The following is a 13,202-nucleotide window of genomic DNA, read 5'->3' as shown; positions in this document are numbered from 1 at the left end:
GCGCCAGGGGACCTCCCGGCCCCTTTGATGCCGAAGTTTTTTACACCCAGAAAAATCCCATTGAGGCACCGGGGGGAAGGGGGTGGGGGAGGGGCGCGGCGGGGGGAGGGGCGCGGTGGGGGCGGGGGGCTGCAGCAGATGGGAAAGTGCCTCCGACGGGACGGGGACGGGCGGGACGGGGGATGGGGGGACGGGACGCGGCCCCCGCTCGGGAAAAGGGCAGGGACTCGTCGGGGGGGGGGGCGCACGCGGAGGTAAATAACGTAGTATTTAAATTAAAATAAATAAATAAGTGGCGGCCGCCCCCTCCCCCCCCCACGGCCCCTCCCCCCCGGGGGCCGGGCCCTCCCGCATCACCACGTGGCTTCCTCCGGCAAACATTTTCACTCATTTTTCCAGGTCGGTTTTATTTAGAGGCGGTGCCCCCCCGGCTGCCCGAGAGAGGCGTCCGGTGACACTCCGGTGCCACTCCGCCGACTTGGGGGCCCCCTCGGCCGGCGCCACCGCCCTGCCCGCCGCCGACACCCGCCGGAGCCGCCCCCTCCCCTCGGAACCCCCTCCTCCTCCTCTTCTCCTCCTCCTCCTCCTCCTCCTCCTCCAGCGGCCGCCGCCCCCTCCCCAACGGCACAAAAATCCACTCCGGGGAAAAAAAAAAAAAAAAGAAAAGGGGGTGAAAAAAAAAAAAGAGAGAGAGAAAGGCGAAGAAGAGGGATCGCTGTGGTGGTGCTGGTGGCGGTGGTGGTGGCGGGGGGTGAAGCGGAGCCGCCCAGCCAAGCCCCCGGCCCGGCTCGGGGCGGGCAGAGCGCGGCCGGAGCTCGACGGCGCGGGCGACACGGCGGAGCCCCCCCGGCCCCGAGCCCCGGCCCCGCCGCCGCCCCCTCGCCGCCACCATGAACAAGCTCTACATCGGCAACCTCAACGAGAACGTGACTCCGGCCGACTTGGAGAAAGTCTTTAACGACCACAAGATCTCCTTCAGCGGGCAGTTCCTCGTCAAGTCGGGCTATGCCTTTGTGGACTGCCCCGACGAGCAGTGGGCCATGAAAGCCATCGAAACTTTTTCGGGTGAGCCGCCTTATCTCGCCTTCCTCCCGCCCCATCCCCCGTCCTCTTCCTCCTCTCCCCCTTCCCGCTGAGCTTCGCCTCTCCCCCCCCCCTCGCCGTGGCTCCCCCCAAAAATCGGGCGCTCCCCGGTTCCGTCGGGGTCGGAGCCGCGACCCCGCTTTTGGTCCCCTCCAAAAAGGAGAAAAAAACCCCAAAAAACAACCCAACAAGCAGCGCGGGGAAAAGGGGGGGGGAAAGAGGAAGAGCGGCCCCCGAACCCCGCGTGGGTCCCCCCCGCGTGGGTCCCCCCACCCTCGCCGCGGGTCGCGGGGGTCCCGTGGCGGCTCGGGAGGGTTGGCCCGGGACTTTGGCCATTTTGGTTTCGAACTGGGTTTCCTGGGGCATGTGATGCGTGTGGAGGAGCGCGAAGGTCGCCATGCTGCGAGCAGGGAGAGGGAAAAAAAAGCTCCCCGGGAAGCGGAGAATTTTTAAAAAATATTTGAATTTTGGATATTTCCACCCGCCCCCCTCCTTCGCCCCCCTCCGCCCGGGCTCCTCCCGCCTCCCGCCGGGCTCTTCCCATCTTCTTGCCCCCCCTCCGAAAAAAAAAATTAAAAATCGTTAGAATAAGCCGGCAGCGAGGAAACCCACTCCATTTTCCAAGAGAAATCCATTTCTGCCATGGAGTTACGATTTTTGAGCCTTTTAATGGGGAGGGGGGCGTGGGGAAGGAAATCTGCTCCAAGGACTTTCTCGTTGGGTTTTAAGAAGGGGGATTTAAACGAAAGAGGAAAAATTGGGCTCAAAATATCGTTCCTCGTTTTCTTTCGCTCCGAGCAGGATGAACTAAGGAATTAAATATTCCTGAGGAACATTGTCCAGACTCACCACTCCCTCCCACCGCTTCCCACTCGAAGCCAGGCTCACATTTAATAAAATACACTTGTAAAGGAATCGGGAAACGTGTTTGTGCGTAGTTGGTCGTAATTTGGATTAAATTGGGAGGTTTCACGTGATTGTGTGTTATCCAAAGCTTTCTGCCCACTCCACCCAGATTTTCAAAAACAGACACATTTTGTTTTTAGGAAAAGTGGAGCTCCATGGAAAACAGCTAGAGATCGAGCACTCAGTCCCTAAAAAGCAAAGGTAATGCGGTGTTTTAATTGGATTTTATTATTCTTATCGTTTTGGATTTCTGTCGGGGAGGGCGAAAAAAAATTCACACGATATAATGGAGGCAAAAAACCAATTTATACCTAAATATGTGCATGTGAAATGAAGAGATGGTGGTGGTGCTTTGGGTTCAGATACGTCCCCAGCGAGGCGAGAGGCAGTTTTAGGGCTCAACGTTTAATTAATTAATTAATTTAGAAGAAAACTTCCTCTGTTAAGTTTTTTTATTAAATAAAAAAGAAATGGTTAAATGATTATCCCCATCCCCCTCGTTCGCCCAAAGTGATGGATGGCTGGGGCGGTTTGGGTTGGGATTTTCAAACTTGTAGCACTGGAAGAATTTCCCAGCCTCTCTCGGCTCCTGTGCTGTGAAAGGGGCGAAACCTTTTTTGGTTTTTTTTGAAGAAGAGAACTCTAAAATTTAAAAAAAAAAAAAGATTTTTTTTTAATTAAAAAAAAAAGTGAATTTCGCTGAGGTTCGTTGGGGAGGACTTAAAAGAGAAGAATAAAACCAACATGGGGCTGGGCTGGCCGGGCCGTGCTGGGCAGGGATTTAAAGCCTTGGCGGCGCGGGGAGCTGGCCTGGCTCCCGCCACTTGCATTTTGGGGCGAGAACTGCCCTTTTTTGGGGCTTCCCGTCTACCTGGCGGGCGGCCTCTCCCGCCCAGCCCAGCCCAGCCCAGCCCCGGCTCCTTTGGCCCTTTGTTGTTGCTGGGCCGGGCAGGACGCGGGGCCCTCCCCGGCTCCGGGATGAGCTCCGGGATCAGCTCCCATGGATCGGGATCGGGGGGAGGGGGGGGTTATCCCAGGGATTCCTCCCCCCTCCCCATTCCCAGCCCTCCATGGGCTCCTCAATCCCCATCCCCAAACAGTCCACGTTGGATCGCGCAGCCCAAACCCGGCGCCACGTGACGGGGCGGCAGCTCCGGGGAGGAGGCGAAGCCAACCCTCCCTTCCCAAAATTCCTCCCGATCCCCCCATCCCTGAGCCGCCCCCTCCCCATCCCGACACCCGGAGCCCCTTTTTGGGCTCAGCCCCTTTGGCCTTTCTTCCAAACTTGGCACCACACCCCCCTCCCGGCCAGGGGCTGATCCCACAGGCGATCCCAAATCCAGGGAATCACCCCGGCCCGATGTTTGATGGGGTTTGAGGATTATTATTTGTTTTTTTGGGGGCGCCTCGTGGCCGGGGATCGATTCCTTGCGGCGCTCGATGAATGGAGGGGTGTGTTGGGAAGCGATTCCACCCTCGAGAGCGACACAACAACACTTGAAAAAACCCAAGGAAACCCCCATATTTTGGTTTTTTCCCTTAGTGCCGCTGGAAAACCGGGAGGTGGTGGGTGAGGGGGAGCGGATTTTTGTCCTCCCGAGAGCACGTGGGGAGAAATTTCGCCGAAAACGGGAATATTTCCTCGGGTGTCTCCGCTTCTGAGACGTCCCGGGGCGGGGAAACTTTGCGAGATTTCGGTGGAATCTTGGATCGGGTTTTCTTTTTCCTCCTCAAAAACGCCGTGCCTCGAATTCAGCCGAAAAACCCCTTTTTCGGGAGGGCTCGGGGGGTTAAAATGACCCCCCCCCCCGGTCGGGTGCTGCTCTTAAAGCCGCAGGAGCCGCTTTCGCCTCCCTTCGCCCCCGGGGGGGGTTTTGGGGGGTCCGGGGGGGGCTCAGGGGGGTCCCCGCGTCCCCCCCGCGCCCGCGGCTCCTTCGATCCCACTCTCGGGAAGGGATTTGTGTTTCTGAGCGGCCAAAACACAACTTTTTGGCAGCTCTCGGTGAACTCGGCAGGTTGGTGGCTCCCGGGGAGTTTTTTGGGGGTAATTTGGGGCATTTTCGCCCCCCTCCCCCGATAAGGGTTGAGATATTGCCTTAAAAACGCCCTTTTTTTAAATCTTTTTTTTTTTTCTCCCCTTTCTGCTTGTTTTCCAGACTGGATTTTCCAGTTTAAAGGCACAGAGAACAGGAAATGGTTAATTAAGGGAGGACAGAATCAAATGGGGTTGGTGGGATCTAAAGCAAACAACCTCCCCCTCCCCCCCTCCTCAAACCTGAGATTAATTTTTTTTTTCCCCTTTAAAAATGTGGGAAAACAAGTCAGGAGCGATGTTGCACTTCCCAGTTAATTTCTATTAAAAAAAAAGCAAACAAAAAAAAAAAGTTGGCTTTCTATTTGTTTGTTTTTTTTCTTCTGGTCGAAGGTGTAAACGGGGATGTGGAGAAAACCTAATTTGGGTGGGTTTAATTAATTAATGTGTTTAGAAATTATGTTTTGTAAGGAAACTTTCCCTTGCCCTCTTTAAAAATCTCTCCTGTTCCTAAACCCAGCGTAGAAAAATAATGAAAAAAAATACTGAATGGGTTAAAATGGCACCAAAAAAAAAAAGTTGTTGGTTTGTGTGGCTGCGAGAAGAATAAATTGATTTAGTGTCGTTTAATTACAGTAATTCTTCAAATCACACTTAAAGCTACAAATTATGTTTGTGACAAGGGGGGACCATTTTAGCAAAATACTTCAGAAGTAAAAAAAATATTGATAAATGCTGAGAAATGTGACATTTCAGGAACAAAACCGAGTTTTAAAGTTAGTTTGTTTCTGTTTAAAGTACATTGTTGCTGTTGAGGAGCTGTTTGTGCTTCGATTTTGTTGTCAGGAAAAAACTGGGAGGAACTTTTTTCAAGTTGGAAACTGAAAAGCTTCGAAATCGTTTTTGTTTTGTCCTTTGAAAGGTTAAAAAAAAACCCCAAACAACAACAAAAACAAAAGATTCTTGAAGGGAAAAAAGATAATTTGTGGGTTTTTTTGGTTTTTTTGTAGTTTTGGTTTTGGGGGTGGGGGTTGGAACTGGGAGGCTGAAAAGCCCCGAATTCAAGGGGGTCAAAGGAATGAATGAACGAGGGGAGGGGGGAGGGAGAAGAGTGAATCCATCAAGCAGACATTCCAAATATGAGGAATGTGGAAGTGAGTCGAGCAGAGAGAATGAAACCAAGGGATTTGGGGAGGGGAAAAAAAAAAAAGAGGGATTTGGGCTGAGAACTGACCCAGAGACTGGGAATTCCAGGGGGGGTTTTGAGCAGGAATCCTTCCCCAGCAGCTCCATCCCAGGGTTAATGTTAATTTTTTTAATTGTCATTAATGTTGTTTAACGTTGTTGGTGACGTGAAGAGTTGGTGTGGTGCAGGAAAGTGATGGAGGAATCTTAAAATTGGATTTTTTTCCCCTGGTTTTTGCTTCAAATCAGTGTTTTCCCACCGGAAAAATCTCCTTTTTTCCCAGGCAAACCCCTGCAATTAATTGTTCTCAACGAAATATGTTCAAATTTTGGGGGAGGGGGAGGGTGATTTCTTTATTTGTCTCTATTAATCCAAAAATATGCTTTTTTCCCTCGTGGTGGTTGGATTAGCTGGAAAAGGAACTAAAAAAAAAAAGTGGGAGAGTTCTTTTCCACGTGAGAGAAAAAGTCTTGGGTGTTGAGATAAAATTTGCTTTTAATCAGGTCTTAAAATCCTTCTTTTCCCCTTGAAGTTGGTCTGTGAGTTGTAATATGGTTTAAAAAAATAACAGAACCCCTGTTTTTAGGGCAGGGCTTGAAAATTGAAATTTTGGTGAGCAAAAAGAGTTATAAACTTAGAATTCTGATGAACAAAAAGGGTTATAAACTTAGGATTTCTCATTGCTTCATTTCCCTGAGCCCCCACTTTTTAACTGAGAGGTCTCTGCTCCTGGTTTTACACCTCTGAGAACTGGAATCCTTTGGAATTTCGTAGGTTTTGATGATTTCCTGTTAAAAAAGTGGTGGTGGGGGGGAAAATTAGTCATTGGTAATTTGTCAGCAAATTTCATCCACAGAGTTTAAACCTGAGATAATTAAATCGATTTTAGGGTCTCTGGGAGAAAGAATAAATTTATCAGTGTACAGCCAGAAGTGAGAAAAATGCCTTTATTTCCCCTTTTTCCATGTGGGAAACATGGCAAATAGGTAGAAAAAAAGCCCAATTTCACTAAAAACTTTGTAGTTTTGAAGCCACAGGAGGAGGAATTTGATTTTTAAATGCAGAAAAATTTAATTTATTGAACCTCAGTGGCAACTGCAAGGACTGGACCCACTTTCCCAATTGAATTCGTTCTGATATTTGCCTTTTAGCTTAAAAAATAAGCAAACAGAGACCTGGGGTTAAAGTTCTCGCTTTGAAAATTGAGACCTGCCAGAATTTAAATTTAAAAAAAAAAAATTAAAATAAAAAGGAGATTTCTGCCCCCTCCAGCTCAAACCCCCAACTCTGTTAATGTTTTCCAGAGTTTTTGGGAGGGTTGTTTTTTATTTTTTGGGAGAGTTCAGGCCAAGGTTGGACCAGGGGTTTGCAGCTCCTTTTCCAGCTCTTTTTCCCTGCTGGGGTCACCAGTTCCCACCTTTCTGCTGCCCCCTGGAATTACAGGATTTTGGGGGTGGAAGGTGCCTCTGATGCAGCAGAAAATGAGGGTTTATTTCTCCTTCTTTTCATGATGCCACTGGTTTTATAGAAGGGTTTTTATGAGGAGAAATGGCAGAATTTGGTAGAATTTACCTTAAAGCCAAGGTGTGGGGGAAACCCTTCCCAAAAACTGAGCAGGGGAGTGGGAGAAAATAAAGAATCCAGGAGCTGGAACCTGGAGATTGCAGCTTTCTGTGGGGAAAAAAAGCTTTTTAAAGATGTTTACAGAGACTTTTCTGGGGGCTTTTTTTGTTGATTTTTGGAGCTTTTTGAGAGTTTTAGTTGAAAATTCTCATTTCCCCCCAAGACTGGAGGGATTTAAAAGCTTAAATGTGTGTTCCTAAACCACCCACTCCTGGGCAGTGCTGCTGTGGGTGGGTTTGTGGGTTCCCAGCTGGGAGACGGATCCCGAAAAACTGGAGGATGGTGGGAAGGGACCGGGAGGAGAAGGAATTCCCAAGATCTGCCTGTTCTCCCTTCCCCGTGGCTTCCAGTCCCTGTGCACCTGGGAATTCTCATCCTGCCCACTTGGAAACGTGGGAAGGACCCGGGAGGGTTCAGCACTGAGGAGCTGCAGGAGGGGGAAAATGCACTTCCCAGAAAAGTTCAAAAAATTTGGGAAAATGGGGTGGCACGGGAGGAAAAGCCTCAGAGATGGGATGGGAATCCTGCCCCGTCCTGCTCCCACCTGGGCTGGCTTTGGGCTGCTGCAGGGACCAGCACAGGGGGGATTTAGGGAATGATCTGCTCGCCAGGAAGGTTCTTTTCCAGAGGAAAAGCCACATTTAAGGACAGGAGGAGCCCCGGGGGTGTTATCCCAGTGCCCTCCCAGCTCCTCTGCTCGTTACCAGGTGGATCCTTCAGGGAATTCAGCTCAGAAACCTTTGCTGGGCTTTGCCCCCAGTTTATCCTGGAGGTTTTGGAGCTGGGGGGATGACAGGGGGCTTGGCTGGAAGGTTTTCCTTGTTTCTGGGGGGTGTCCATGGCTCTGTCCATGTCTCCATCCGTCTCTCCTCATCCCTGCGTGTTTCCCGGTGAACCAGGAGATGTTCTCCCAGATCCGTGTCCCTGGGGTGGGAACGGGCTGGGGGAGCCCTGGTGTTGGCTGAGGTGACCCCGGGAAGTCCCTTCCCAGCCCAGTCCTGCCCCGAGCCCAGGGCAGGTGTCCTGGAGCAGAGCAGGAGGTTTGTCCTGGAGGTTTGTCCCGGGGCAGAGCAGGAGGTTTGTCCCGGAGCAGAGCAGGAGGTTGGTCCTGGAGGTTTGTCCCAGAGCAGGAGGTTTGTCCTGGAGCAGAGCAGGAGTTTTCCCTCGGCTCCTCTGCTGGGGTTCCCTGGGAAGTCCTGGGAAAGGGAATTTGAGATGTTGTTTTAAACTGGTTTCCTTAAACCCAGTGTGTGTTCCCTGGTTTTGATGGAATAACCCACTGGGGTGGGGTGGGAACCAGTCCCACACTGGTTCACATCCAGTGTCGGAGCTGCTCCGGAAGGTGCTGGAAAATCCCCGTGGGTTTGTCTGGAGGTTTAACACAAAAATGGTGCTTTAACTGGAACCCACCTGGTTTTCTCCTCTGGACGGTGGATGGGGCTTTCTGGGAAGGGTCTTGGGAGGGTTGGGATCCTGCAGCCCATCCCATAGGGAGCAGTGCCTGTCCCATGTCCCCATCCCACAGAGAGCAGTGTCTGTCCTGTGTCCCCTTCCTTTGGGGTTTGGCTTTGTTTTGGCAGCCTCTGAAGTGAGCCAAGCTGTGTTTTGGGTGCTGGTGCCCATTCCAAGGGGCAGCTTTGGGATACCTGGGTGATCTGTGTGTGTTGGGAAGTGGTTTTGGGAAACCCTTGATCTTCCCTGAGGAAACCCATAAAACCTGCAGGGCAGGGAGACACTTTGCTGGGAGATGAGGGGTCAGGAGCTGGGAGCTCAGTTGGGAGGGGAGCAGGGAAGGTCCATGGGGACGGAAATGAGATGGGGATGGAGATGGGGATGAGATGGGAGCAACAGCGGAGCGGGAGCATCCCTGTTGCACTCCCAGCTCCTGGTGTGAGAGCCCAGGAGTGAGCAGGAGAGCCCAGGAGTGAGCAGGAGAGCCCAGCCTTGCTCTTGGGAGGAAAAAAGAATAGGAGAAACTAAACAAAGATAAAAAGTCCGTGGGTCTCGGAGGAGCCCTCGATCCTGGAGGAGCCCTCGATCCGTCAGGAAATGGGTCATTTATTTTATTGTAAGCGACACTCGGGAGCCCTGACATGGGCAGGGCTGAAATTTCACACCTTCCCGGCTACTGGAATGATCTGGTCCATTGGGAGTTTGGGAAAACACCCCCCCGGCCCGTGGGGTGTCCCGGCAGAACTCGCTCCGCGTGTTGTTTTCCGGGATGAGGCGCCGGGTTGGGTCTGGGATGCTCCGGCCACGCTCCACCTGCGATCGGGGCGGGAGCTGGCAGAGCTCCACGGGCACAGTGGGATCCATCCCGCACGGTCCGGGGGCACGGCCGTGTGTAAACAGCACTTGAGATTCCAGGGAAACGGGTTGGCACAGAAAGGGGGAAGTTTTGACTCCGACGACGAAGGTCCCGCCGCGGTTTCCTTTATTTTTTCCAAGGCTGAAGGGGATCCTGGGGGAGCAGCTTCCCGGCTCGGAGCCGGGGGGGAATTGTGAGCCAGGACCAAATCAAAGGGAAAAGGATGAAAAAACCAACAAAAAAAAGGCTCCCAGGGCCAGCTTTTCACCCCCAGTTGGAGCCAGTTCTTCCCGACTTGGATCGGAGCGTCCAAATCAAAGCTCCGTTTTCCGACGCTCCTGGAAAACTCCGGCTGTCGGGATTCCTGCTGGTTCCTGGAGATCTGGATCTGGCAGCTCACACGGGGAGGTTTTGGCTGCTCCTGCTGCCCCAGGGAGGGGGGGATGCCAGGGGGGCACAGCCCGGGGGGTCCAGGGGAGTCACTTGTCCTTTGCTTTTCCTCTTTGCTGCTCTGGGAGTCGCGATCGGAGCTCGGGACGGAAGGTTTGTCCGACTCTTTGGGGATTTCTGGAATGTTCAGGGTTGGGAGCTGTGGGTGAGGGGCAGAATGAGGGGCAGGTCGGTGAGGGGGGCACTCGGTGATGCCCCAAATGCTCCGTTCTCCCTTCAGGCTCCAGGTTTTCTCTGGAGTTTATCACCTGCAAAGCTCTGGCTTTGCTTCAACTCCTGCACGATCCAAAGGGGTGGGATCAGAGCTTCTGGCTGTGTTGGTGCAGAGAACTCCCTGCAGTTAAACAACACCTGGATTAAATATCACAGACTAGGGCAGCACTTACCTGTGAGGGGCTGGGGAATGGGACTGGGGTGGGATGAACTTTGTGGTTCCAGGACTGTCAATCTTATCCCAATTATTCCTTGGTCATTACTGGTCACAGCCAAGCAGACTCCATCACCTGAGTGGGTGATCATTTGTGTGTATATATATAGAGATATATAGATGTAGAGATATATATAGATATTTATGAGTGTATATGTTTACTCTGAAGACATTCAGGTGTGTTTTGGGATCTCCTTCTGGGCAGATAAAATCGTCTCCCAGACGGATCAAAGCAGCACTAAATCATGGAAAGGGAGCCGTGATCCCTCCGAGGGGGGAAGAGCCCGTGGCTGCTGCAGGTTTTTACAGGGTTGTAATTCCAGGAGGAGCCAAGAATCTCCCATAAACGTTGTGCTTTCGGGCTGGGATTCCCGAGGATTCCCGAGGATTCCCAGGGATGTGCTGGTGGCACCGGGACCGTCCGTCTGGAGCGGGGCTGGAACGAGGCATGTGCTGAACTGCAGCCTGAATATACAACTTTATATGAACTTTGTGCAGTCATTGTTTGGTGCTGGGTTACAGCTGAGCCAACAATGCAACACGTTCCCCTGACGTCCTGCAGCCTCCTCTCCTCCCCTGACATCCTGCAGCCTCCTGTCCTGTCCTGCTCGGGGTGGGGATGCAGGAGGGCTCCCACTTTTATAGGTGACATTTGTGGAGGGAGGGAGGATGTTTGTGACCCTTTAAAAGCTCTGCCTGGGCTGAAGGGTTTCTCCTTTGTCACTCCTGTGTCACTCCTGTGCCCCCCCAGCCAGGAATGTTTGCCCAGTGTAAATTTGGTGTTTGGTTTCCTCCAATGCTTTGGGAGCTCCTTTCTCTGCCCTCCGTCTGTGCCAGGAAAAGTTGGCACTGGGAGGGTCCAGGGAAGGCAGAGGGGAGAGAGGGCACAGGCACGGCTCAGGGGAATTCCCTGAGGTGGGAAAAAATCCAGATATTCTGGCAGCTTTGGGCTGGATTTCCCTGATGCTGAGCTGAATTTATTTTAGGGTGTGTTTGGGTTGGTTTTCTGTGTCCCCTGGGTCAGAGCAGTGGTGGCTTTAAATGCCTTTGCTTCATCCCCACTGTTCACTGGCAGTGGGGTAGAAAAGCCTCGTTTTTGCTGTTTTGCAGCTCCTTCCCTGTCCTACCTGAGCATTTTTCTTCTCTCATCCCTGACCCCTTTGCTGAAAAGCCCGACCCCAAACCAACAAATGGGGCTTTTTGGAAACTTTGCACCTCCTCTGCTGCTGGTCCAGCTGCTGTGGGATGAAGGGGGTTTGACCTCCTCCCAAAGCTGAGCAGGTGCTGAAGGAGGAGCTGTGGGTGTCCTTGGTCAGGCTGTCCAGGGTGGGTTCATTGGCATCTTTCCTCCTGCCCCCCAAGGGTGATTTTTGTGGGCTCAGTGGGAAAAACTTGAATTTCTCGTTTTTCTGTGAAAAAGCTCAGTTGTGTCACCTTGGAAGAGTTTTGCTTCGCCCTCACCTCCTCCTGGAGGGGAAATGAAAGAGAGAACAAGTTTGGCTTCCACCAGATTTGGTGAAGAACTTGGTTCTGCTGTTTAAAATCTGTGCTGGTGCTGCCTGTGGTACCAAACCCGCTGCCAGTCTGTGCCCATTCCAGGGATGGAAAGGGGTCTGGGAGCTCCTGGCTGGGATCTGGGTCAGGATTGGTGCCTGAAGTGATGGGGACAAGCATCCTGAGCTGCTGGGGGGTCTGAGCCCCCACCCTGCCACCTCCCCAGCCCCACGGGGAGGACTGGGGGGGTCACAGGGCGGCACCACGGGTTCCAACTTGAGCTTTGGGAAAAGGGTCTCCACCCTGGAATTAAGTTCAGAAGGAGCATAATCAGTGTTGTAACTTCTGGGTTCTCCCTTTACAAGTCTGCTTTTGATCTGGGAGGGTTTGTCTGCCTGTAATCACTGCACTGGTTCAACCTGATCTGCCTTAAAACAGACTTGGTGCTGCTGGTCCCTGTGCATCCCCCTCCTCCTCCTCCTCCTCCTCCTCCTCCTGGCACAGACCTCCCTCAGGAGAACCCTCCAAAGTCACAGCCAGTTTTGTTTCCTCTTCCTTGTGCTGGCACCTTGTGTGTGGGAAGCTGTCTGGGGACTTTATCCTGGTGTTTTCCCTTGGCTTTAATGATTCCCCCTGAATTTCCCTGCTCCGAGTGCTCCAAACGAACGGGGTTGGTGAGGGACCCCACTGCCCAGGGGGCTGGAAACACAGAATAAAGAGGAGTCTCTGCCCACTTTGTGCCTGCAGAATCACAGGAACTGTCTCTGAGTGGCACCTGTCAGTCACCCTGATGATGGTGTTTAATTATTGAGCAATCAGGGCGCTGTAGGACCCACCCAAGGCGTGGTGCTGACGGGGTCTGGGGCTCCACCAGCTCTCTGGGAGCCGCCTGAAGCTCCACTGGCAAAGCCTGGACTTGTCCCAAAGCCACCAGAGGTGCTGGAAACCAGTTAGGAACGTGTCCTGGGCACTGGGGGAGGGTGGAGGTGCCCCCAGGGCAGAGGGAAGGGGGTGAGGGGCTCAGGGGTGGCACCTCATCCCCTCACCCTGAGGAAGGAACAGGGGAGAGCAGGAGCTGCTCTGACCCTGCCGGGGGTTTCCCACCATCCCACTTTTGTTTCAGGCTCTGTTGGATTTGGGGAGGAGGGCAGGACACCTGGTGGGTGGGACCCCTCCTGTGTCTGGGGCTGAGAATTCACATTTGGGACCTTCCCTGTTCAGAGTCGGCCCCGGTGGGCGAAGGAAATGCCCCAAAAACCAGAATGTTTTGTCCTGTGGGTGCTTTTATTCAGGTTTTCACGTTGGCATCGGGGATGGAGGGAGGGAAAAAACCCCCTTGGAGTTTGTTTGGTGGTGCTGAGCTCTGGAATGAGGGACTGGGAGCACTTTGAGGGAAGATGGGACAGGAACAAATCCCACTCCTGCCGCCCCTCCACACGCCAGGGGCTGGGAGGAACTTCCAAACACCACATTTTCCTGGTCCAGGCTGTGCCACTCGGGGGTCAGGTTGGATCAAGGTTGGTTTGAGAGCTGGAATTTCTGTGAGGTTTCTGTGAGATTTCTGTGGGATTTCTGTGGGATGGAGATTTCTGAGGTTTCGGTGTGATTTCTGTGAGGTTTCTGTGAGGTTTCTGTGAGGTTTCTGTGAGATTTCTGGGAGATTTCTGGGAGATTTCTGGGAGATTTCTGGGAG

The 13,202-nt window shown here is 52.6% G+C and overlaps 1 protein-coding gene across 4 annotated transcripts in view; it reads left to right on the top strand.

The window, feature by feature from the left end:
* The first annotated feature begins 812 nt into the window (after positions 1-812).
* Positions 813-13,202, top strand: part of IGF2BP1 (insulin like growth factor 2 mRNA binding protein 1) — a 26,193-nt gene continuing 13,803 nt past the window's right edge. For 3 of the 4 annotated variants that reach the window (XM_027697099.1, XM_027697096.1, XM_027697098.1), the window contains exons 1-2: positions 891-1,065; positions 2,130-2,190. In XM_027697099.1, coding sequence (XP_027552900.1) covers positions 891-1,065; positions 2,130-2,190 — 236 coding nt within the window. Of the gene's footprint in view, positions 1,066-2,129; positions 2,191-13,202 lie in introns of all 4 variants that reach the window. The other variant, XM_027697097.1, reaches the window with a different exon arrangement.

The sequence above is a fragment of the Neopelma chrysocephalum genome, unplaced genomic scaffold (genome assembly GCF_003984885.1).
Source record: "Neopelma chrysocephalum unplaced genomic scaffold, ASM398488v2 Primary Assembly neopelma1_118, whole genome shotgun sequence".
In the NCBI taxonomy this organism is placed as follows: Eukaryota; Metazoa; Chordata; class Aves; order Passeriformes; family Pipridae; genus Neopelma; species Neopelma chrysocephalum.
Note: the sequence above shows the minus strand (reverse complement) of the source record. Positions and strands in the feature narration are given on the sequence as shown.